General features: G+C 46.9%; 1 protein-coding gene across 1 annotated transcript in view; it reads right to left on the reverse strand.

The window, feature by feature from the left end:
- Window positions 1-26,702, reverse strand: part of PCSK2 (proprotein convertase subtilisin/kexin type 2) — a 130,353-nt gene that overhangs the window by 50,119 nt on the left and 53,532 nt on the right. Inside the window, exons 5-8 of the mRNA XM_068129638.2 lie at window positions 17,191-17,304; window positions 4,669-4,777; window positions 2,902-2,939; window positions 1,696-1,772 (exon numbers count right to left, since the gene is read on the reverse strand). Of these exons, the coding sequence (XP_067985739.2) occupies window positions 1,696-1,772; window positions 2,902-2,939; window positions 4,669-4,777; window positions 17,191-17,304 (338 nt within the window). The remainder of the gene's footprint in view (window positions 1-1,695; window positions 1,773-2,901; window positions 2,940-4,668; window positions 4,778-17,190; window positions 17,305-26,702) is intronic.

The following is a 26,702-nucleotide window of genomic DNA, read 5'->3' on the forward strand; positions in this document are numbered from 1 at the left end:
CCTAATATCCAGGCATTCAAAAAAAATTGTATGCCATTTGCTTCGATCATTACCCTGGTGTGGTGATATTGCTGATGTATTTGCCCCCATTAGGACAGGAAATTCCGTCTGAAAGCTAGCTTAACATCTCCGAAAGCAAAGCGGACTTCGACAATGGAGTTTCTATAAGAAGCACCAGGACAAATTTATTGTCTCATCCTGCTCAATTAATGATCAAATTCATACGACAAGACAAGTTCAAGACGAATATGATACTTCTGAGCTATCTTGCCAGTACTAGTATTTATACTGCACTAGCTGAAGTATCCGGCATTACCCGGGAAATTCAATGAAATATGTATTTAAATATTTCTTGCATCACAAATTGGGGAATGTTGGCCTTATGGTTTCATATGAATTATTAATCAATCTTGCGTGTTGCAAAATGCGCTTCGACTGCTTTCCCTTCTTTTAACTGATTTTATTAATTTTATGTTTTAATCGATCGCTCCCGGGAAAACCCCAGGCAGTGTGGAAGCAACATACTCACTCGAGGCCTGAACACGGAGGTGTGATACAGTAAGAAACTTGTGTAAAGCAATGTATTTCATAACAGGTGCATGCGTAAAACTGTAATAATTAAAGGTGTGTTGTTGACCACAAATACCTACGACCCCAACATATGATCTTCACAATACATATTAATCGATCGCTCCTCGGGGAAAAAACCCAGGCAGTGTATAAGCACAAAACCCGATCGAGATCTGAAGGCCAATTTTCTGGTTTATCTGGGGTTAATTTTTAGCTGTGACGAGCAGCTCTATGAGATGACCGTGTTGTTGTTCTTGTCGTTAGGGTGCCTTTTCGAACAGCGCATGCGCATACACTCGGACGTACGTTGGTATGAGGTAAGAACATCGTGGACGAAAATCGCGATTTGTTTGAAGAAACCAGAATAAATTTAGCAACAAAGACAACATGAATGTTTTCATATCAATCTCGTTTCACAGAACTTGACACAAATTAGGTGTAATTAACATATGTATATACATGAAAACAATTTGCACAGGGGCCGAGCCTCGGGGATGCTTAGTCCACCAGCAGAATCTCAGCGTATGCAGGTACACAATACAAATAGACATACAGTACAGCGGATTGAGAAATACCAAAGAAGCGACCACAGTGTGAGACTTGGAATATGGTCACACTTAACCGGTGAAATGCGGTTGCATGGACATTTACCTCAGACCAAAACAGAACAGAAATAACATTCACATCCATACATTATATGTAATCAGTTGATGAAGCATGTTGCGTCGCAAAACAAAGGACAAGACCAGAACTGAAAGACAAAAACACGCTAGTGCATGCGTATAATTTAATGACTGGTCGAATTTGGTAGCGCATATTGCAACGGATATCCTTATGATTCTACACGTCGCAGCTGGTGACCACACCGTGGTCATTTTTCTCTTGTTTATCCAAGCATAGCCCTCGACCTTCCTCTGGATGACAGAGGAGGCCGTGCCATGTTTGGTCTCACTGGTTCCTGCAGGGTCCGTCCGAATGCATAAACAAACAAACAAACAAACTTTCTTCTTTTTATATTAGATTATAGTTTGCCTCTGCTGCTCCACTCCTTTTCTTCCCATGACCCTCACTTTCCCATCAAGCTCCTCCCACCCACCCAACCCCCCCACCCAGTCCAAACTTTACCTGTTGAACCAGTCTTCCGTGTACCTCGGATAGGGGTAGGGGTCGTTGCTACTGAAATCATAACTTGCTTCAGCATGCTGCAAAGGAAACAAAAGGAATTATACAACCCATGCATCTTTGTGAACCATATCAGAAAAAGTCAATTTTTTGTTTCAGAAAAATCATCAATGTAGTATGGACAGATCATCGGTGCTGCTCTTAACAAGATTTATGCTGAATGTTTTGCTGTTACCTTCCCAGATGGCCTAGAGTTACGCACACTCACCCCTAAGCTACATTGCCTAGGTTCGACCTAGCTATAAACTACCATCCTGGTGTTTCGCAGGCAGGGTGATTCATGGCGTCCTGTCTGCCAGCATTTGTTGGTGGACGTTAAAGTCCCCACGACCTTCGTGAGGAGTAGGCGAACCATCGCCGGCACCATGACCAAATTCCAAATTCCTGACCTAACCCGGCGGAGGCATTGCATCAATGCATCAGCGGCACAGCTCTCAGCCAATGATGCTACCCTTCAGCCTTGTGCTGCAAACAAATGAAAACCTTCCCAGCAGTCAAGCAAGGCAGTCACTTGGAATTTTGTTCCTGGTTCTGCCGATAACCCACCGAATCTTTGTGAAAGACACCGAGGGATCTTTAACGTCCACCAATGACCATTGCTGGCGGAGGGGACATCCCGCTTAACTTCACTCCAATGGACGATACAAACAATGTGAAACACCAGAGTGACAGTTTACAGCTGGGTCGAGATTCAAGCCCAAATTAGATGGCTTAAAGGTGTGTGCCAGTCCTCGTTACCTCTAAGCCATCCTGCCAGTCCTTGTTTCACACCAATTTCACCAAATCCAAGAATTTGCTTTCAGGACATGGATGGAATCTGGCACAGAATAGTCGGTCTTCTGTTTACAAAAGGTGCTCTGGGATCCTTTAAGGTCCAGCGGCAGATGGGACAATTAGACCACCATCACATACACCCGCTGCCAAGATCCTTCCTCCTCGTTCTTCCTACTGCTGGGAATTGGAATGCCATTTTGACTAAAATCGCAAGATTACGCAGCATTTGTGCTCTGAGGGACATGCAAAGCCAGGCTAGAACGATGTCAAGGTACAGAATTTGCTGGGATATGGAAATGCATCATGAAAATATGATTCGATATTCCAACTTTTTCATGCTCTTACACAGACTTGGGGAAATGTATTTGTACGTACGTAGTTCGTCAACAGATCTGGGTGGAGGTAGTCGATGCCTGCAAAACAATGCATCGGTGATCGAAGGTTAATATGGGGCAAAACTTTCAGTTTAAATATTACGGGAAATTTGGGCCTAGGAGAATGCAGTTTGACCCATCACAAACATGTCAAATCCACACACCAGCACTTCCAGCTCCTGCAAGGAAGGGTTAACCTTCAACCAATCCAACGTATCGGCTCATTTTTTTAAACACCGACTTCTTTTCCTGGAGGTCCTAGAGCAGTGTCCATGTGTTTTTTTTACCTCTCCCACCCCCCCCCCCACTCCCTTCCCATGCCCCCTCCCCCTCAGCCCACTCCCTCCCACAGATCTCCCGATGTCCCTGTTCTCTGCTGTTGTACTTGTGTGCTTCCCTCTCTCTCCCCATCTTGTCTCCCACTCCCTTTATTGTATGTTTTGTGTGTCCGTTTTATTTTTATTTTTTTTGGCTTTTCTTTTTTGTTTGTTTTTTCGTGATTAATGTTAGCTCTTACACGAGCCTCGATCTTGTATACAAAAAAAATATACAGCCATGCCTGTGCTATCTATGAGGCTTAGCCACTATTTAGTGCAAACAACCACTCACTTCTATACTTGTGGATGTGAACAGCCTGGAAATTGAAGTCACACGAGTGGAGTCAAAAAACGAGATCTTTAACCACGTGATACCAAATGGCTGTACACCTATAACCATAAGCAGGGAATCTATCCAAGGATCCAACTCACAAACGCCGATTCTTTGTGAAAGATGGCGTAATTGACCTTTACAGTGTCCGCAACCTAGATGTGGGTTGTACAGCTTGGATTTTCATCCCTAATCTAGCTTGGATTTACGTCTCCCAGATCTCAAGGACGAAATGCTATGAAATAAGGATATTGCAAAAGAAGACAGTTTTTCTACAGTCAGATCAGGTGAGGAAGGTCGAGAGAGGTGGTGTGGGAAAGTTGAGTGGATACAAGGATGGGAAAATCAGATTGACCTTCCAATCAAAAGCATCCCTTGTTTTTTTTTAATCCTTTTCAACATGCAGTCAGAAGTGGCCGTTTGTTCCATCACTCTCAGATGCCCCCAACTGCTCCAACTCTCAGTGGCAGGTTTCCACCTGTTTTGATATAGGCAAATGTGCCTGCAACTCACCTACTCTTTGTGAAAGATGCTGAGGGTCCACCAACGACCAGTGCTGATGGAGGGGACATCCCACTTAACTTCCCTCCAATGGACCGTGCAAACAATGCAAAACACCAGGTTGACAGTTTATAGCTGGGTTGAAATTTTCACCTGCAACTCACAATTGTCTTTTTGCATTCCTCCTGATACTGCAGTAGGTTAAGGTAGGTTAGGTCAGGTGTGGTTAAGTTTCGTTAGGTTTAGGTTAGGTGTGTGTGTGTGTGCTTGCGTTCTGCATGATTTTTTTGTTTATTTGTCCTCCATGCCTCCTTTCTTTCCTTCTCGATTTTTTGTCTATGGAGGGATGAATCTTGCAAATAGTTTTTGTGGGGTTCACCTGACTGTGCCTGGATTGGTTTGAAGGAAGAGTAGTAGTTGAAACCCATATCCTATCCAATCCAGGTTCCTCCTGATGACCCCATCTTTGTCTTTTTGCTTTCCTCCTGACACTCCAGTGCTGCATGTGGTCAGTTATTTAATTTAGTTAAATTTCACCACTATGGGGATATAAACAGAATTAAGCCTGGAATAAATAACTTTTATAGAAGGCCTGTGTGTATAAACGAAGGCGTCTCACCATCATCCATGATCGCGATGACGATACCTCGGCCAGTGTAGCCAAGTTTCCAGGCCTCTTTCACGTTCAGATCCAGTCCCGGCTTTCCATCTGCTTGACCTGTGTTCACCTGACAGGAAAGAAAAAGACACTGCTGTTGTTCAAGTCGGTTCTTTCAAGAGTACTTGCTATGTTCCTGTTAATGCAGCCCTTAAAGCGCGGCGTTACGCGCGCTGCTTGTGAGCAAGGAGGAAGCGGACAAGCGGTAACATATAAACGTCTTTATTGTAAGACTACACTGTAACACTGTACTGTCCCGGGCTGGGCGCCCGGTGTATATCATGAGGCCACGCCTACCCCTGGTGCGTGGCCACCGCCCACTTGGTGCGCGGAATGATGTCACCACGCCAGTGGGCTTTTGTGTCCGCCACACGCGCCCCCCCAGAATTCCCGCGCACCTGGAGGGCCAGTTTGCGGGGCAGACGAATGACCCGGCCGAAGCGCCCCCTGGCGATCGGCGGCGTCCGGGGTGCAGGGATGCCAGGTGGGATGCCCCTGGCTGCCCCTGGGATGGGTGCAGGACCGGGGGGCGGCGTGGCGGCGGGGCTGGGCGGTGCCGGGGGTCCGCCCGCAGGAGGGCGGCCCCGACGTGGGGGTCGGGCCACTGGCGGTGGATGGTCCACATCGAGGTGGGCCGGCTTGAGGCGGTCTACCGAAACGCGGTCAGGAGTACCGCCGATGTCCAGGGTGAAGTGCTTCGCCCCGGTCTCCAGCACGCGGAAAGGCCCGTCGTACGGGGGCCGCAGTGGTGTCCGATGGGCATCGTGGCGGACGAAGACGTACTCCGCCGTGCGAAGCTCCGGGGCGACGTGCGTCGGTGGGTGCCCGTGGCATGCCGCTGGCACCGGGGCGAACCTCTGGGCGGTCTCTTGTAGAGCGGAGCGCTGCTGTGCCGCGGACCATGGTGCCGTGGAGTCGGGGAGGAACTCGCCCGGCACCCGCAGCGGTTGCCCGAAGACCAATTCCGCCGCGGATGCGCGCAGGTCCTCCTTGGGCGCCGTCCGGAGGCCCAGCAGGACCCAGGGGAGCCTGTCGACCCAGCCGCCGTCGCGGAGGGTGGCCCGGAGCGCGGCCTTCAATGAGCGGTGAAATCGCTCACACAGGCCGTTAGCCTGGGGATGGTAGGCCGTGGTTCGGTGCAGCCGGACCCCGAGCCCCTGCGCAACCGCCCCCCAGAGCTCCGAGGTGAACTGGGGGCCGCGGTCGGATGAGATGTCTGAGGGGGCGCCGAACCGGGCGACCCAGGTGGCGATGAAAGCCTGCGCGACATCGGCCGCCGTTGTCGACGCCAAGGGCACGGCCTCCGGCCACCGGGTGGTGCGGTCCACCATGGTGAGGACGTAGGTGAAACCCCGCGAGGGGGGCAGAGGTCCCACCAGGTCCACGTGGACGTGGTCAAACCGGCGTTCCGGCACCGTGAACGGGGCCAACGGGGCCTGGGTGTGCCGGTGCACCTTGGCGCGCTGGCACGCGAGGCACGTCCTGGCCCAGCCGCGGACGGCCTTCCGGAGGCCATGCCAGACGAACTTGTCGGCGATCAGCCTTTGGGAGGCCCTCGCGCCCGGGTGGGACAGGCCGTGGATGGCGTCAAACACCTGGCGCTGCCAGCCCGCGGGCACGATGGGGCGAGGACGCCCGAGGGAGACGTCGCACAAGAGGGCCGCGCCCGCGCCGTCAAACGGCACCTCGGTGACGCGGAGGCCCATGACGGCGGTCCGCAAGGCCTGGACGTCGGGGTCAGCGGCCTGGTCCGCTGCCATCCGGGCATAGTCGATGCCGAGGTGGACTGCGTGGGCGACGGCCCGGGAAAGGCAATCCGCCACCGGGTTGTCCTTCCCCGCGACGTGCTGGATGTCCGTCGTGTACTCGGACACGGCCGAGAGGTGACGCTGCTGCCGGGCCGACCACGGCTCGGTGACTTTGCCCATCGCAAAGATCAGCGGCTTGTGGTCGACGAAGGCAGTGAACGCCCGGCCCTCGAGCAGATGGCGGAAGTGCCTGACCGCCAAGTGAAGTCCGAGCAACTCGCGGTCGAAGGTACTGTAACGGCGTTCGGGCGGGCGAAGCTGCCGGCTAAAGAACGCCAGCGGTTGCCAAGCTCCACGCACCCATTGCTCATGCACTGCGCCCACCGCGTAGTCCGAGGCATCGGTGGTGAGGGCGATCGGTGCATCGGGCGCCGGGTGCGCGAGCATGGTGGCGTTAGCCAAGGCGAGCTTCGCGCCCGTGAACGCCGTGTCCATCTGCTCGGTCCAGGTAACGTCGCCTTTGCCCGGCTTACCTCGGAGAGCTTCGTGCAGGGGGCGCAGGAGCTGGGCGATACGGGGCAGGAACCGATGGTAAAAGTTCACCATGCCCAGGAACTCCTGCAGCCCTCTGATCGTGCGGGGGCGCGGAAACCCCTTCACCGCCTCCACCTTGGCCGGTAGGGGGACGGCTCCGTGCCTGGTGACACGGTGCCCCAGAAAATCGATTGTGGCGGCGCCGAACCGGCACTTTGCGGGGTTCACAATCAGGCCATGCTGGCCCAGGCGTTCGAAGAGCGTGCGGAGGTGGCGTAGGTGCTCTTCGCGGGACGCGCTGGCGACGAGGATATCGTCCAGGTAAACGTAGACAAAATCCAAGTCGCGCAGGACGCTGTCCATCAGTCGCTGGAACGCCTGAGCCGCATTCTTCAGACCGAAGGGCATGCGCAAGAACTCGAAGAGTCCGAATGGCGTGATGACCGCCGTCTTCGGGACGTCTTCCGGCCTGACGGGGACCTGATGGTAGCCGCGTATGAGGTCCACCTTCGAGAAGAAGGACCTGCCCGCCAAACGGGCGGAAAAGTCCTGAATGTGGGGGACGGGGTAGCGGTCGGGAGTCGTGGCGTCATTGAGACGGCGATAGTCCCCGCACGGTTGCCATCCCCCGCCGGGCTTCGGCACGATGTGCAGCGGCGACGCCCAAGCGCTCTCTGAGCGCCGAACGATGCCGAGTCGCTCCAGGGTAGCGAACTCCGCTTTTGCCACCGCCAGCTTCGTCGGCTCGAGGCGGCGTGCCCGGGCGTAGACCGGTGGCCCGACGGTGGGGATGTGATGGGCCACCCCGTGCTTGACGGCCCCCGCCGAGAAGGTGGGCCGCGTGAGGGCCGGGAAGCCGGCGAGGAGGCGGGTGAATGCGTCCGCTGCCGGAAGCGTACAGACCAACGTGGCCGGAACCGAATCGTTCGGCAAGCCGCTTGGCAAGCCGCTCGTTGAGCTGGGCAACGCACAAGCGAGCGAGCTGAACGTCTCGGCCTGGACAAGCCGTCTGCGCTTGACGTCGACCAGGAGCCCATTAGCGCACAGGAAGTCCGCGCCAAGCAGTGCCATGGGCACGTCGGCGGTGACGAACGTCCATCGGAAAACCTGCCCTCCAAACCGCAGAGAGAGGCAGCGTTTTCCGTACGTACGGATGGGCGTCCCGTTCGCGGCAAGCAGCGCGGGGCCCCCACCCGCGGCGTGCTTGTCTGACGTGCCGGCGGGAATGACACTCACCTGCGCTCCCGTGTCGCACAGGTAACGGCGCCTGGAGAAGGTGTCCGTTATGAACAGCAGGCTGTTCGAATGGCCGGCGCTCATCGCCACTATTGAGCGCCGGCCCGGGCGTTTCCCGACCCGTTGAAGGAGCACGGCGGATGACACCGCCGAGCTTCGTGGCCGAACTTGGCATGGAACCAGCACCAGGTGGTGGAGCTGGAGGAGCGCGGCTGGCTCCGCCAGGACGGTGGAGTTGGCGGGTTTCCCCGCGGTGGCGGTTTTCGCCGCGGCGGTGGGCGGGGCGTGGCGGCGTTCACGAGGTGCGTATCAGCATGCTGCTGAACATCAGCGTGCTGTAGAAGCTGATGCTGTGGAACATGCTGCTGAACATCAGCGTCGAGGGCCGTGACGGCCACGCCGACGCTCGCCCGCATGTCCGAAGCGGCGAAGTACCTGTCCGCCTCGGCCGCCAATGCTCGGGGTTCCGTTAGCTCGGTCCCGGCCAACGCGAGGCGGACCTGCGCTGGAAGTTGGCGCCGGAAAAGCGCCCGGAATAGCGAACCGGGGGCTTCGTCGCCCAACAGTGACAGCATATGGTCCATTTGGACCGACGGGCGCGTCTCACCGAGCTCGGGGAGATCCAGGAGGCGGTCGGCCCGTGCGTCGTCCGTAAGGCCGAACGTGGCTAGGAGTAGCCGCTTGAGTGCCTCGTACTTGTGGCCGTTCGGTGGGTGGCGAAGGACGGACACAACTCGAGCGGCCGTGCCGGGCCCGAGGGAGGCGACGACGTGGCAATAGCGCGTGTCATCGCCGGTGAGGCGCCGAAGCTGAAATTGGGCTTCGGCCTGGACGAACCAGACTTCGGCCTGAGCCTCCCAAAATTCCGGAAGTTTGACGAAGTCGGCCATGGCGATGGCGTCGCGTGTGGAAGGATCGCTCCAGCAGATCCAACGTCGAGGGTCACCAGTAAAGCGCGGCGTTACGCGCGCTGCTTGTGAGCAAGGAGGAAGCGGACAAGCGGTAACATATAAACGTCTTTATTGTAAGACTACACTGTAACACTGTACTGTCCCGGGCTGGGCGCCCGGTGTATATCATGAGGCCACGCCTACCCCTGGTGCGTGGCCACCGCCCACTTGGTGCGCGGAATGATGTCACCACGCCAGTGGGCTTTTGTGTCCGCCACACCCTGATCTTTCAGGCGTATTGGAGCTTCTGAAGCAGTCAGCGAACACACTGCCTGGGAGGGCATTGGGATTTTGGCCCGGGAATGTACTATTTCCCAAGGTATCATGGCATCGTCTACATCAGGGGCGGGCAACCCCCGGCCCGCGGGCCACATCCGGCCCGCGAAGGCTTAGCGTCCGGCCCGCCACCCTGCTAGGCTTTATTATTGCAATCCGGCCCGCGGACCTCCCAGTAAAACTCATATCATTTGTAAATGTAAGAGTTTATATTTAGCCGGTCTGAATTCAAGAAAGGGACATTTTGTCTTCAGCACCGTCCTCTTCCGGAAGACATGCGCACGGGGAACTGTCTTGCCTAGACACCGCCTGCTTGCTGATAGGCGGTCTTTTCAAATCAGCCGGCATGTGATACGGACGTCCTTCCGATTCAGTCAGCTTGCGACAAACGTTGGTGTCTGGGACAAATAACTTGCAACAAAGAGGTAAGCGACGCAGAGTTCTCTAAACCTATTTCAATTTTCACTTTCTTTCAATTTGCTTTGTTTTGTTTGTTAGAACATGTTATTATCTTTCATTTGCTGCGTTTAAATAATTTTATTCTCCCTTTTTATTTGTAAAAATAAAAATATAACGAACTTTCTATTTGTAAAGAAAAAAAAAATATAACGAACTTTCTGTTTGTAAAAGAAAAAAGAAATTGACGAACTTTTGTTTAAAAGGAAAACGAAATTGACGAACTTTTGTTTAAAAGGAAAACGAACTCTTTAAAAAAAAAAGTATGCAGACTGATTCATTTCCTGTATTTCAGTTTTACGGTGAAACTGTGTCATATTCAGCGTTGGCCACGTGCGCGCAAAATAAATACATTCATCTGTACAATTCGTCTTCCGAGATTTTTTGTGCCCCAGATTGCTTGCTGTTACATCATTTATTCATTGCTGATATACCTAATTTTCTTCCTTTTCAGCTCATCATGTCTGCGACCCAGCGTGTTAAGAAGAGGAAAGTGGACCTCGAGCGTCGGATCTTCAACCCTGAGTGGGAGAAGTACTTCTTCATCGAGCGCTTTGGACAGGCCCAGTGCCTCATATGCTTGAAGACTTTGGCTGTCCTAAAAGAGTACAACGTGCGCCGCCACTGGGAGACAGAGCACCGCTCGTCAAACTTCGCGTCGGTGTCTGCCACCGAAAGGAAGGACGCCATGGTTAGACTATCAGGCAACTTGGAGAAACAAACTTCACTCTTCCGCAAGCAGAATACTGAGGCCGAAAAGGTGACGCGCGCCAGTTATGAAGTCTCCCGCATCCTTGCTCGCCGAATGAAGCCATTCGCGGATGGGGACTTCATCAAGGAATGCCTCCTCGCTGTAGTGGACTCCGTCTGTCCAGAGCAGCGTTCCGCCTTTGAGAACGTGAGCCTTTCGTCCCGCACCGTTCGTCGCCGCATCGAGGATATGTCGGAAAACGTGCACGACTCACTCAAAACACGCAGCTCAAATTTCGTCGCCTTTTCCCTCGCTCTGGATGAGAGCACCGACACAAAGGACACGGCCCAGCTGTCCGTTTTCATCCGTGGCGTCACCGCTGACTTTCAAGTGTGTGAGGAAATCCTCCAGCTTGTCCCGCTGCGCGACACCACCACTGGGAAAGACATCTGCGACGCCGTGCTTCTGTGTGTTGATCAGCACTCCCTGGACCTCTCCCGTCTTGTGTGTGTGACGACCGACGGTGCCCCGGCGATGGTTGGTGAGAAGAAGGGCGCCGCTTCGCTGCTAGTGCGTCACTGTGCAGCCGCCGGATACACTCAGCCCATTAACAAGATGCACTGCATCATCCACCAAGAGTCCCTGTGCGCTAAGTCTGCCAACCTCGTTGGTGTCATGTCTGTCGTGGTGAAGGTCGTCAACTCCATCCTCTCCCGCAGCCTTAACCATCGTCAGTTCCAGGCACTGATGGACGAGGTGAACGTGCACTACAACGACCTGCTCTACTTCTGTGAGGTACGCTGGCTGAGTCGTGGGGCCATGCTGTCTCGGGTGTGCGACCTACAGCAGGAGATTGCCACCTTTCTACGTCAGAAGAACCTTCCCCACGCTGATCAATTCTCTGATCCGCGGTGGCTAGCTCGCCTGGCCCTGCTCACGGACATCACGGCGCACCTGAACACCCTCAACATAAAGCTGCAAGGCAAAGACATTCTCGTGACAGACATGTACGCGCACATCACTGCCTTCGAGGTTAAACTGCGCTTGTGGGAGGCTCAATTGGCTTCTGGTCAGTTTGTGCATTTTCCTCGCCTTGCTGCATGTGCCCCTGACGATGTGGACCTGGGCACTTGCGTTAGTGTCGTCAACTCTCTACGTGAGGAATTTGCTTCCCGTTTTGCAGGAGTCAGGGTGCTGGCTGCGGACTTCAAGCTTTTCACTGCTCCCTTTGACTTCCCCGTGGAAGACGCCCCTGCCTCCTTACAGATGGAGTTGGTGGAGCTGCAGTGCAACGATGAAATGAAGGCGAAGTTCCGCACCTCTTCTCCATTGTCCTTCTTCCGCGACACCGTTCTCCCTTCTAACAATTTTCAAAAATACATTGCCCATGTCCAACGCATTGTGGCCATGTTCGGCAGCACCTACTGCTGTGAACAGCTCTTCTCGAAAATGAAGTACACGAAGTCTCACCTTCGCTCCCAACTCTCGGACCGCCACCTCAATGACATTCTTCTGTTGTCTACCTCAACCATCGAGCCAGACATGGAAATACTTCTTCATGGCAAACAGCACCAGCAGTCTCATTGATTTGTAGAGTGTTCAATGCAATTTTTGTACAATCTATTCATGTAAACAAAATATAGTAATTCTGAGATTTCGTTTTTCACTCCGGCCCGCGATCTCCTTCCAAAAGTCTCATCTGGCCCTCACTCTGAAAAGGTTGCCCGCCCCTGCTCTACATGAACGTTCTTCCAAATGAAGGAACACTCATCGATGCAATGCCATGTCTGTAATGACATCAGGTTGACAGTTTTATAGAAGAGTCATGAATCCATCCAGGACTAGACAGCACAGAGTGAAGTACGCTAGCTCTGAGTTACGAGGGCCGTTCAAAAGGTTATATGAAAGAGTAACTTACAATTGTCTAAGACACCCCAATATTTTGTCTATTTTTCAATACTATATACATAAGTACATGAAGGGGATTTCATTCAATCCCTATCCTGACGGGGGCAGTAATGTTCCAGGCCAAAGACACTGTGACTTATTTCCCTGGCGGCTGGTTGTCTGGCTCTGAAAAACTGTTGACAATATCCCATGCTTTGGCCTTGGCAAAACATCCTTTCCCAATGAGGCTTATTCTGCCTTGTCAACTTGGGACGTTGTTTTGAGTTCTTTGATCTTTGAGGGAAGTATATTAAGCCGACTACGGGTTGTGGATCGCAGAGATGTTGGGGCCGGCTGTGTGAGGACCATGATGTCACTGTGAAGTGGTGTTACTAGCTTACACGCCACGCCAACGTCTTCCATGCATGTATTCTTATCTATAATAAATCTCTTGTACACTGTCCGAGTTCTGCAAGGTGCTTATTCCTGGGAAAGGGATTCAAACCCGTGACATACATGCAATTAATAATAATATATATATATCTATCTATAATTCCATTAATCTCTGTGTGTATGTGTGTGTGTATGTATGCGACAACGATTTCTCGACAACTACCGGTCCGATATACTTGAAACTTGCCAGGTATATTGCTGGGGACCCGAGGATGTGCCTTTTCAAGGTTTGAAATTAATCGGACAAGTACTTACCGAGCTATGGCGATTTAGCCGTTCGCCGTTCGCTTTGGCGTTGCGAATGGACCAAACCATTGCATGTAAATAGAGGGGGGGGGGTTCTGTGGTCGTTGCGAATGGACCAAACCATTCATGTAAATAGAGGGGGGGGATTGTCACTGTACTCGCAAGCCGTTCGCCGTTCGCTTTGGCGTTGCGAATGGACCAAACCATTTCATGTAAATAGAGGGGGGGGATATAATTTTAGATAGATATATAGTACGGGCATATATATAGTACGGGCATGCCCTAGTATTTATAAATACATCTCATTGCACTTTTTATGATGTATCTTGGACAATTGTGAGTATCTCATTTGTAAAACTTTTTGAATGCACCAGGTATGCTGCTAGGCCCAACTACCACAACGACATTATAGTTTTCTGAATATGCCATTGTAGGTGATATTGTTTATCATTTTGGCATATATCATGCAATAAAGTGATGCATCTTTTCCATGACTCATTGGCCATTCTCACTGTAACAGGATTGGATCATGGCCTGGCCTGTTGTGCAGAGGATCATTGTTTACAATAAAAAAAGAAGCTGGGTGCTTGGGTCACTGCTTAAAACTGCCTCACTCAGACAGTTTAAAGGATCCCGATTCAGGCATTGATGGAATCTATAAATCTACCATGATGAATAAGGTTCAGTACATCCGTTACTAAAATGAGAAGCATTCGTGTGTGTGTGTGTGTGTGTGTGTGTGTGTGTGTGTGTGTGTGTGTGTGTGTGTGTGTTTCTGTGTGCGCATGCACGCACATTTGTCACACTTAATGCTAAAGGATTGCTTTTATTGTAGAATAATAAAAACGGTATCGTTGGAAAGCTGATAATCAATATACTTGATGCGAGAAACTGATGATCCATTAGCTTGGAACAAAAATTTGTGTGCCTTTAATCATAAAGTGGGATTTCCATTTTAAAAGCCCTATTTTCCGGATTGAAAAAGAAGCGGGAATGGGAGCTTAATGAAGTGGGTTAAAACATTACCATTTATTATTCTACGCCAGCAGGAACCCTTTAGAAGTACAAGGAAGGAGCACACAAAATTATATATAGTAATACAGCCGGGCAGCGCTGGGTATCCCATCCTAACCCCCATCCCCCCCACTCAGGCAGCAGCGCTGGGTAGCTCCTGCTCGTTGCACATACCTTATAGAAAACGATGGGACAAGATGCACCCCTCTCTATCCTGAACATCTGCCCCCAGAAGGTTCTCTGGCTAATGGTGTAGTCGGAAATCGAAAGTATTGAATGTCCAGTGCAGTATACTGAGCAAAATGACCGAGCTAGGTGTAGATACAGGAAAAGGGAGGTGGAGAGGATGGAGGAAGCATCTTTCCCTCTTTCCTGACAGGTGCATCTTGTCAACCATACTCCACTGTTGAACTCTGCAAATATTTTTCTTGTTAGGTTTCCTCAACGTGTAATGTAGAAGAATACCTATTATTATTCCTAGAGTTTTTCTTATTCTTCCATCCCACCGTTTCAAGGTTTGAAAACTTTAAAATTAATGTTCTCTGCAACAGTTGGTCCAATTGGTACGAAATTTTCAACAAAAGATTGGCTAGACCTGTAGAATTATTTTACTGATAATTATGACGTCATAGGTCAGGTGGTATGGCCGCCATATTGGAAAAACCGAAATTTTTTGCCCCTCTATATCTCCGAAACCGCTCAATGGAAAATATTGAATCATGACTCATTCTAAAGAGCTCTGCAATGGGACCAAAATATATGTTTATTTAGGATATTAAAAGTGCTAATGTTATGATGTTAGAATTCGACAAATAGAACCCTTGACGCCACAAATATTATAGTTTGTGCCTAAACTACGTGAAAAAAAATCAGAATCGTTTAATGGTAACAATGACGTCATAGGTCACGTGATATGGGCACCATCTTGGAAAAACCAAAAAACTTTGCACCTCTATATCTCCAAAAGAGCTGCACAGAAAAAATTGAAACATGTCTCATTTTAAAGAATTATCCATGGCGAATAACCCTTGTGAATGATGATGTCACAGGTGCCTCCATTATGATGTCATAATTGGACCATCTCAACATGATTGGTTGTACGAGTCTGGAAGGTAGCAGTTGTTATTGTGTGAAGAAGAAGAAACTCTACATTTTATCGTGTTGAGGCATGTGACTTTTCAGTGTACCTTTAATTATGATGAAAGTGAGGCTGTACATACGAAATCAACGTTGTATCAAAGCGGAGTTGTATCAAAGTGTGTCCGATGAAAGTGGGGTTGTATCAAAGTAGGGTTGTACGAAAGCGGAGTTGTATCAAAGCATGTCCTTTGAAAGTGGGGTTGTATCAAAGTGGGGTTGTATGAAAGCGAGGTTGTATCAAAGCGTGTCCGATGAAAGCGGGGTTGTATCAAAATGGGGTTGTATGAAAGCGAGGTTGTAACAAAGCGGGGTTGTATCAAAGTGTGTCTAATGAAAGTGGGGTTGTATCAAAGTGTGTCCAATGAAAACGGGATTGTATCAAAGCGGGGTTGTATCAAAGGTGAGGTCGTATCAAAGCGTGGTCGTATCAAAGTGGGGTTGTCTCAAAGTGGGGTTGTATCAAAGTGGGGTTGTATCGAAGCGTGTCCAATGAAAGCTGGGTTGCATCAAAGTGAGGTCATATCAAAGCGGGGTTGTATGAAAGCGGAGTTTTATCAAGTGTGGTTGTATGAAAGCAGGGTTGTATCAAGTGTGGTTGTATCAAAGCGGGGTTGTATCAAAGCGGGGTTGTCTGAAAGCGGAGTTGCATCAAGTGTGGTTGTATCAAAGCGGGGTTGTATGAAACTGGAGTTGTATCAAGTGTGGTTGTATCAAAGCGGGGTTGTATGAAAGCAGAGTTGTATCCAAGCGGAGTTGTATCCAAGCAGCGCTGTATCAAAGCGTGTCCAATGAAAGCTGGGTTGCATCAAAGCTGGGTTATATGAAAGCGGAGTTGTATCAAAGCAGCGCTGTATCAAAGCATGTCCAATGAAAGCTGGGTTGCATCAAAGCGGGGTTGTTTCAAAGCAGGGTTGTATCAAGTGTGGTTGCATCAAAGCAGGGTTGTATCAAAGCGGGGTTGTATCAAAGCGGGGTTGTATCAAAACGGGGTTGTATCCAAGGGGGTTTGTATGAAAGCGGGAAGGCAGAGGAAACTGGTCATCGCTGCCAGCAGTTATAAAGTGGCAGTTCTAGTTTGTGTTATCATTATGCTCGAAGGTAAAAGAAAAAAAGAAGCCAACTTGGCTTGCAATTTTCCAACACTAGGTGTGCATATCCATCGCTTTGTGATGGGGTATCATCAAAACACATCACGGATTGTATTTCACAAACACATTGCACGTGCATCTGCGAATCTCTTTGGGTATGTATAATGAAGTAGAACATGTGAAAAAATGATACTTAATAACACATAACTGTTGTGGTGGCTGTGGTCGTTGTTATTGTTTGGGTTAGCCTTCCGTGTACTTTTATATATTTTATATTGCTTCGAGAAGTCTTACCATATTTAACTTTGTGTGCTTCCTTCTGAAGGGTTCCTGCTGTTGTAGAATAATAAATGTTAATGTTTCAAACCGCTGCATTAAGCTCCCATTCACACTTCATTTTCAATCCGAGAAAGAGGGCTTTTAAAACAGGAATCCTTTATGATTTCCCGGCAGTGGTTTCGGGATGTATTGGACATTGAAAAGCTATGGAGTTATTGGCTTCATGGTGGTTACCTTTTGCCTGCTGGCCGGCGGGAACACTGCCAAGCCACACATCCTAATATACACCAAATAGCAGCCTTTGCTGGCCCTAAAACGGACTTCAAGTCCAATGTGCGGTAGCTTAAATCCTTGCCCAGATTCTGAAGTACCGACACACAAAATTTGGGGCCTCTACGTGCTACCGTTCGGCCATGAAAGAGTGACATAAAAATGCACAAACAAACACAAACACAAAATAAAATATTGATATTGATTAACGGTACCAGGTACCACTGTTTGTGAAACAGTGGGTCTTTCATGTTTGTATGGATATCTTGTAGAGTTTTGTATCCTCGCTTCTCCCGGGAAAAACCTTCTTGCTGTTTCACCATCTTCACCTGCATTCAATTCAAAGAAGAAACGCAAAAACGCCACAATGTTTACACCTTTCCTTCCCTCATCCATTCCCCTTCCCACCAGGTTAACTCCCCCCCACCACCCTCCCACCACCCACCCACCCCCCCCCCCCCCCACCCCTCCCCCTCCCCAGTATTCCAATGCCTTTGTCATATTCTCTTATGAAGCTTAATTCAAGGGGAATGGACGTGTCAGTGTATGATGGGCAGATAAACCTACGTGGCTCACTAATGACCTTCAGTGAGGGGTAATATTCCTGAGATTTTATTTCAAAATTAATATCGCCATAGAAAAGAATTAATTAAACTGAAATCAATTGAACTGCCCCACCTGATTTGGTTTACAACCCACATTTCATGGTCGACCTAAATGCCATCTAAAATGGCTACTTGGTTTTGGCACACTTTAATGTTGTCTCTATAAGCAGAACCGCCACACATCTTACGGGCAAATAGGACATTTAAGATGTCCTCTGGAAGTAACTGCTTTAATTTGAATTTTGGTAAGATCTAAGATTCTTTCAGGTTTTATTATCTCTGCTACTGAAGCTACTATCTCTGCTACTGAAGGATGTTTGTACCCCTTCCTGTGTGTTTGTCTGTGAGCAGGATATCTCAAAACGTTATGAATGGAGTCAGATGAAACTTGGTGGACAGGTTAGGTGTGTGACAAGGACAAATTGATTCAATTTTGCTGAAGATCTGGATCCGGATATTATTTTTTATTTCGGATACTATGTTTTTATAAATTCCAGATCCTAGATTGCTTTTTTGAAAAATTCAGATACTAGAATTTTTTTTTTTTTTGTGGAAACTAGATAATTTTTTTTGGGGGGATACTATAATTTTTTCTTTTTACTTCGGATACTAGATATATTTTTTAATTTTGATACAATAATTTATTTTTAATTTTGGATACGAGATTTTTTTTTTATTTGGACACTATAATTTTTTTTTGTTTCGGGTTGCAGATTAATTTTTTTAATGTTGGATACGAGAATTATTTTTATTTTTTTTCGGATACTACATTTTTTTTGGGATACGATTATTTATTATTAATTTCGGATACTAGAATATATATTTTAATTTGGACTACAATTTTTTTAAATTTCGGGTTGTAGATTTTTTTTTTTGAATGTTGGATACGAGAATTTTTTTTTTAAATTTCGGATACTAGATTTTTTTTTATTCGGATACTATGATTTTTTTTTAATTCGGATACTAGATTTTTTTTTTTAATTCGGATACTATGATTTTTTTTTAATTCGGATACTAGATTTTTTTGGGATACGATTATTTATTATTAATTTCGGATACTAGAATATATATTTTAATTTGGACTACAATATTTTTTAATTTCGGGTTGTAGATTTTTTTTTGGAATGTTGGATACGATAATTATATATTTTTTAATTTCGGATACTAGATTTTTTTAAATTCGGATACTATGATTTTTTTTTAAATTCGGATACTAGATTTTTTTTTAATTCGGATACTATGATTTTTTTATTTTGGATACTTTTTTTTTTTAAATTGGATACTATAATTTTTTAAATTTTGGATACTAGATTTTTTTTTTATTGGATACTATGATTTTTTTATTTTGGATACTAGATTTTTTTTTAATTCGGATACTATGATTTTTTTAAAATTCGGATACTAGATTTTTTTTTAATTCGGATACTATGATTTTTTTATATTCGGATACTAGATTTTTTTTTTAATTGGATACTATAATTTTTTTTATTTTGGATACTGGATTTTTTTTTAATTCGGATACTATAATTTTTTTAATTTCGGATACTAGATTTGTTTTTTTTTCAAATTCGGATACTATTAAAAAAAATTATTTCGGATATTACATTTGTTTTTTTTCAAAAATTGGATACTAGAATTTTTTTCCTTTTGGATAAGACATTTTAAAAAATTCGGATACGAGCATTTTTTAAAAGCAATTTCGGATACTATAATTTAAAAAAAACGTTTAAGTGATTTTTCACCTTTGAGAGAAGGGGCTAAAAATTATGTAGAGCACAATATCTCAAAAAGTTGTGGACGAGTTATAACAGAACTAGGCAGATGAGTGGTTAGGCGACGAGAACAAACCGATTCGATTTTGGTTCAGGTCCGAATCCAGATCAGGCCTATCAGTAGGATACAAAACGTAAACTAATCAGCCTGGTGGAGGTGCGCGCTCTATCGAGTGTCATTCTGGTTATAAATATTATGTTACAAAATTGATGATATAAATATGCTAGTCACAAAAAAAAACTTCCATAAATGGAGGGCCACAATGATTTGACTTCTGCTTCTGCCATCAAATTATATTCTATCTTTTTTCAATTTCTGCCTTTGGGGAAAAAGTTATGAATAATTTTTATTCTATCTCAAAGCTATCATTTCATCGCACACTGCACAAGATGTCCCTCATGCAATTTTAGCATTTTGTGTTTGGATTTCCAAATGAAAATAACATTTTTTTTTCTAGCTCAGTATAGATAGGAATCTGTACTTTTTCAATAGATGTTGTCATTGATGTCAGTTTTAGTTTGAATGATTCTTCTCCTATGATGCTGTGAAAATGTAGCCATTACTATTTCTGGCATGACAGGTGTGACTATTCATCAAATGCCATCAAGTATTTGGTTGAATAATACGTCATGCTCACGATAACATTGAAACGAAGTGAAATAGATGAGAAGGCTAATGATAATGGAAATTTATTTTGACAGTCTTGAAGTTAATTGTAAATCATGGTTGTCCTGTAATCGATTTTTCTTGTTGAAAATTAATCTTTGCCTCAATTGTGATGGTGAATGGGCTGGCAGGCTGGCCTCGAGGTACTCAAACTGACTTCTGAGCTGCCCATGCTGGGTTCGAATCTCGACTCAGCTATAAACTGTCGTCCTGGTGTCTTGCAGGCAGGTGGATTCATCAACGTGGGGCCGTCCCTCCGATGGACGTTAACTGGGCTGTTATTGGTGGAGTTGGTAGGTGACATCACGCAAATCGACGGAAGTTGCTCATTTGCATAACGGAAGTCCAAATGCGTCCACAAACAGTTGGTGGATGATACAGATCCCACGGTGTCTTTCATGAAGAGTAGGCGAGCTGTCACCTCCACTCCTGGCTAAATTTCGAATTCCTGCTCTAACCTACCGGATGCATCTCTTTTGCTTTGAGGAAGGGTTAACACGCTAAATGTCAGATTCTTGTTTCCAATGGTAGCTTGTGTTACGGATTCCTCTACAATCTCCTGGTCTCGGTAACCTCCGAACCTCGAGAGGAGCCCCGGCAGAAAGCATATGTTACCCTGTGTTGAAAATCAATAGTGAAACCACACCAATGATTATATAAATGAACAAAATTGTATTAGAAATCACACACAGGAATAACGGTATAACAAATGGCCATTAAGAGTGCACTCTATATATATCTTATATAAAGTCAAGTAACTCACTGCGCTGCCAGCGAGTGAAAGGACACTCCTCAATGTCTCTATAACTTTTCCCAAGGCGAATGTGATTCGCTCCAGCGGTCGATAGAACGAAATCCAGTCGAAGCCCGAATCTCGCTCTCCAGTCGATATCCGAAGTGCGTACAGTTGGCCTTGGAGTTCGCCCCGCCAAACTGTACAAAGGCACCCTCCAGAGGCGCACCTTCACCGCTCACTCAGCAAACCGCAACGTAATTGGAGATGAAGCGGTCGCACACACACATCCCCGACAGACAGTAGGATGTTGGTGTGAAGATGACGCGAGGCAAAGCCTTCGTTGGTATCTGAAGCGCGGGGTTCAAAATGGCCAAAGGCTCCTGCTTGAGCCGATGCGACGAGGCGAGGATTCGTCAGAATCACAGCGCCCAAATCTGACTACGCAGATTTCTCCCGCTCCAGTGATACTTCCTATCGCCGGATGTCCTTTCAAGGAACTCAAAATTCCCTCGCGACTGTCGGTAGACCTTGCTTGTTACGGAGCGCTGACGTCATGCGTCTTCTCCGACTTTGCTCGCGCCGCTTCTTCCTCTTCCTCTCTTCCGGTTCGGTTTCCTGTATCATTTAAAGTTAGCCTTTTTAACTTTAGATAACCGTTCCTGAATAATAAACCTTTTGAAGATAATAATAGTACATAAGATCAGAACTACGTCAAGTGGGTGAAAACCCCAATAACGGAAGTTACGAATCCGTAACACTTGCATAACCTCCTGTCCATTTCATCCATTGAAAATCAAATTTTCCATCCGTCAACAAATACAACTTATTTAATATCCCCAATTATTCCCACCTCCTTATGGAGTCAGATAGGGATGGTTTTTGGCCAAAGTCTTTCAGTAATGAGCTGGCCATATCAGTTGTTCGACTGAAGTTGATTTGGACAGGAATTTGGATCTGTTTTATAGTGCTGGGAAATTTGCTAATTCTATTTAAAAATTTGCCTACTCTTCCCAAAAGACACCGTAGGATCTTTAACGTCCACTAACTGTAATACTAGATGAGAGGACACCCTGCTTAATCTCCATTGACAGGAAGTTCGAAGCTTCCCTGCTTGCGAAGTACCAATTCGACAGTTTTATAGTCAGATCAGGACTTGAAATCAGACCAGAAAACCTAAAGGCAAGTGTACTACTTTGGCACCTTTCTGCCAAACAGAGTAATAAAACTGGAACGGCACTTAGTGGAGCGCATACCTCCGCCAGACTGAACAGTTTACATTTTGCATCCAACTGATAGGCCGGATCTGGATTCGGACCTTAACCGAAATCTAATCGGCTTGTTCTTTTCACCTACCCAACTCATCCACCTAGTTTGTCATAACTCGTCCACAACTTTTTTAAATATGATGCTGTATATCGTTTTTGGCCCCATCTCTCAATGGTGAAGAATCACTTTAAAAATCTTCGTATCCGAATCTGTATCTGGATCTTCACCAAAATTGAATCAATTCTTCCTTGTCACACAACCAACCTGTCCGCCAAATTTCGTCCGAATTCATCCACAACCTTTGGAGATCTCCTACTAGCAGACAAACAGACGAAAGGAACAGACAGACACAAACAGACAAGGGTGAAAACATAACCTCCGTCCGCCATCGGTGCTCAAGCTAATAATATGGTCATTTAGTAGAATTGAAAATAAAAAGTACACTTTGTCAATAAATTGTTGATGCTTTCTAAAGAAAATATTCCTCTGAGTGTTGCCGACTTTGAACTGTGATTTCACATCAATGCAGTCCACATAATGATCAAGAAAAAGAGCAATCAGGGATTGCAAACCCTCGCCAGGATGTATTATCAGTGGTTTTTAAGGCTTTTGTGTTAAAACAAATATGGCAGCCGAACTACGTGACCGTTGACGTCATCATTATTTCTTTTCTCCACTAATATATTCCTAGATTATGCTCAAGAAATTTCATCTTGATGGGACTTGTCTTGTCAAATTGTTTTGTTGTCTTGTTTTGTCTTGTCTTGTCTTGTCTTGTCTTGTCTTGTTTTGTACTTGTCAAATTATGACGTCATAATGGAGGCACCTATGACATCATCATTAACATATTTTATTCCCCATGGAGAGTTCTTTACAATGAGCCATGTCTCAATTTGTTCCATGCAGCGCTTTCGGAGATTATAGAGGTGCAAATGTTTTCGGTTTTTCCAAGATGGCGGCCGAACTACGTGACCTATGACGTCATAATTATCATTAGAAAATTATACAGGTGGAGTTGCACCTATGGTGAAAATTTCCTGTCAATCGGACCAACGGTTGCAGAGAAAATCATATTTAATCTATGCGGACAAACAAACAGACAGACAGACAAACGGACTCAAATATTTGTTCCTAACATGCTGTGTTTGTGATTTGAGGATGGTCTCCATGTAACATAACCAAACAGGGAAGAGATGGCATGTCCCAATATCTCCCTTCTCCTTAACTTGTAAGTTTTGTGGACCGGCTCCAAGGCTCAAGGAAGGCGGGGTGGGGGGTGGGAGGATGAGAGGGGCTTGACGTCACTTCCCAGAGCACTCTGCCTACCAAAGATGTTGTCGTTATGACGACGCTTTTCTCTCAATACTCAGTGATAGCGAAACAATTCCTCGCCACATTTCTCATTTTTGTGTCCCTTCCTATTTCTTTTGTCAATGCTCCTTTTCTCAACTTACCAACCGCACTCGTCTTTTGTCCACATAATATGTCGAAGGCCTTTTGATTTTGAAGTAGTTCTTGATTCTTTACAAAATCAGTTTGTAAAGAAGCCACAACATGAGGATTTGCTGTAAGGTTTTGTTTTTGAGGATGTATCAGAGGAAGATCGAATAAAAATAGGGGCAATACCCATGGCGCTCACCTGGTAGAATAAACAGTATACTGCACCGAATAAAGGTATTTTAAACCAATTCCAATGCTTGCTCGAAGACAGGGCAGCATCTAGAATCATTCTAACATAATCATGACTTTAAACAAACAAATACCTATTTTGGGGGCAATCCCTCCCTCCACACTCCCACCCCGTGTACCTCCTAAGACCCCAATTTTGCCAATGCCTTGAACAAACATTGGTACATCACGGATGATGAAGGTTGTGGTCAAGTTTCATTAAAATTGTGTGTGTAGGTCCTGAGAAAAAAAGCAAATACCTATTTTGGGGGGCAATCCCCCCGTAGATCCCCAAAGAGCAGATTTTTTTTAATGCCGTGAACAAACATTGGTACATCATGGGTGGTGAAGGTTATTTTGAAGTTTCATCGAAATCGTGTGTGTAGTTTCAGAGAAGAAAGCAAATATATATTTTGGGGGGTCAAACCTGGACCCACTATGAACCCCCATATGCCCCCAAAGGGACATATATTTTTAATGCCGTTAACAAACTTCGGGACATCACGGGTGGTGAAGGTTGTGGTAAAGTTTCATCGAAATAGTGTGTGTAGTTTCAGAGGAAAAGGAAATTTATATTTTGGGGAGGGGGGGTTGGGAGGTCAAACCTGGACCCACTATGAACCCCCATAGGCCCCCAAAGGGGCATATATTTTTAATGCCGTTAACAAACTTGGGTACATCACGGGTGATGAAGGTTGTCGAAATAGTGTGTGTAGTTTCATAGGAAAAAGGAAATTTCTATTTTGGAGAGGGGGGGGTGGGGAGGTCAAACCTGGACCCACTATGAACCCCCATAGGCCCCCAAAGGGGCATATATTTTTAATGCCGTTAACAAACTTGGGTACATCACGGGTGATGAAGGTTGTCGAAATAGTGTGTGTAGTTTCAGAGGAAAAAGGAAATTTCTATTTTGGAGAGGGGGGGTGGGGAGGTCAAACCTGGACCCACTATGAACCCCCATAGGCCCCCAAAGGGGCATATATTTTTAATGCCGTTAACAAACCGGGACATCACGGGTGGTGAAGGTTGTGGTAAAGTTTCATCGAAATAGTGTGTGTAGTTTCAGAGGAAAAGGAAATTTCTATTTTTGGGGAGGGGGGGTGGGGAGGTCAAACCTGGACCCACTTTAACCCCGGTAAACCCCCTTAGGCCTCGATTTTGTTTTTTTATGCCGTGAACAAACTTTCGTCACAACACAACAAATATCATTTGTGCCAAATTTTGTCGCAATCCCATCAGCGGTTTCGGAGAAAAAGTTTCAAGTGTTTGGAAAGAAACATAAAAACAGGTTGGAAACAATTTCTAAGCACGAAGAGAGCGAACTCCATGTGAAATAAGTGATTTTCTGCCTTTAAAACTACGAAGTGCTTTGCAAAGCACGACGACCTTAGGGTTTGTGGAATGGCTGGTGGAGTAGCTAACTGGATTGGAAACAGGATTAATGATGGGAATAAAAGAGTAGATGTGAAGGGAGGATGTCAGATTGGGAGGATGTAAATAGTGGGGTAACTCAGGCCCCAGGGATCAGTTCTCGGACTGTTAATCTCCATTCACAGGAAGACATTTTAATGTTAATCTCCATTCACAGGAAGACATTTTAATGTTAATCTCCATTCACAGGAAGACATTTTAATGTTAATCTCCATATAATCGATTTGGACAGAGGTTAAGAGTCGAGTTTCCAAGTTTGTAGATGACAGAAAGCTTGGAGGTGTACGGTGGATAGCAGAGAGAGGGTGGGGGATTGGGGAGGAAGGACAGATTCAGGAAAGTCTCAATAATTTAATAAATTGGGCAAACGATTGGCAGATGTAGTTTAACATATATATATATATATATACTAGCAGAAGTACTCGGCGTTGCCGGGCGGGGGAGGGGGTAGGGGGAGGAGAGGGGTGGAAGGTGAGGGGAGGGGAGGGGGGGAAGGGGACAGGAGAGGAGGGGGGGATGGAGGGAGGGGAAGGGGGGAAGGAGGGAGGGGAGGGGGGAAGGGGAGGGTGGAGGGGGAGGGGGGAAGAGGAGGGGAAGGGGAGGGGTGGGGGGAATGGGGGGAGGAGGGGGAGGGGGTGGAGGGGGGGAGGGGAGGGGAGGAGGGGGAAGGAGGGTGGAAGGGGAGGAGGGGATGGGAGGGAGGGACGTGAGCGAGTCTGGCGGCGAGGATGGAACATCACGTGATCGCTCTGAGCGAATCAGCGAGCTGCCCTGGCACAGGCTGAGATTCAGTGTATAATGTTCCTCGCTGAAATGCACTAAGTTAAATATGAATAAAAAATATGGATCTCGTCATCGGAGGTCATTTTTAGGTAGGCCATGTCCTTCCAAGGGCCAATGGCCATGTCTATGCCAAATATCAAGTACGTGAGCCTCTTCGTTTAGGAGTCTATAGGTAACACACACACAAACTGTGTTTTATTTATACTAGGGCATGCCCGTACTATATATATATCTAAAATTATATCCCCCCCCTCTATTTACATGAAATGGTTTGGTCCATGTGCGAAATGGTTTGGTCCAAAGCGAACGGCTTGCGAGTACGGTGACAATCCCCCCCCTCTATTTACATGAAATGGTTTGGTCCAAAGCGAACGGCTTGCGAGTACGGTGACAATCCCCCCCCCCCCCTCTATTTACATGAAATGGTTTGGTCCAAAGCGAACGGCTTGCGGAGTTTGGTAAAGAAATCGCCATAGCTCGGTAACTACTTGTCCGATTAATATGAAACCTTGAAAAGGCACATCCTCGGGTCCCCAGCAATATACCTGGCAAGTTGCAAGTATATCGGACCCGTGGTTGTCGAGAAACAGCGGTCACAGACAAACACACAGACACACACACAGACACACAGAGATTACTGGAATTATAGATAGACTAGGGCATGCCCGTACTATATATATATCTAAAATTATATCCCCCCCCTCTATTTACATGAAATGGTTTGGTCCAAAGCGAACGGCCTGCGAGTACGGTGACAATCCCCCCCCTCTATTTACATGAAATGGTTTGGTCCAAAGCA

The sequence above is a fragment of the Myxine glutinosa genome, chromosome 9, assembly GCF_964187855.1.
Source record: "Myxine glutinosa chromosome 9, kmMyxGlut1.1, whole genome shotgun sequence".
Lineage (NCBI taxonomy): Eukaryota > Metazoa > Chordata > Myxini > Myxiniformes > Myxinidae > Myxine > Myxine glutinosa.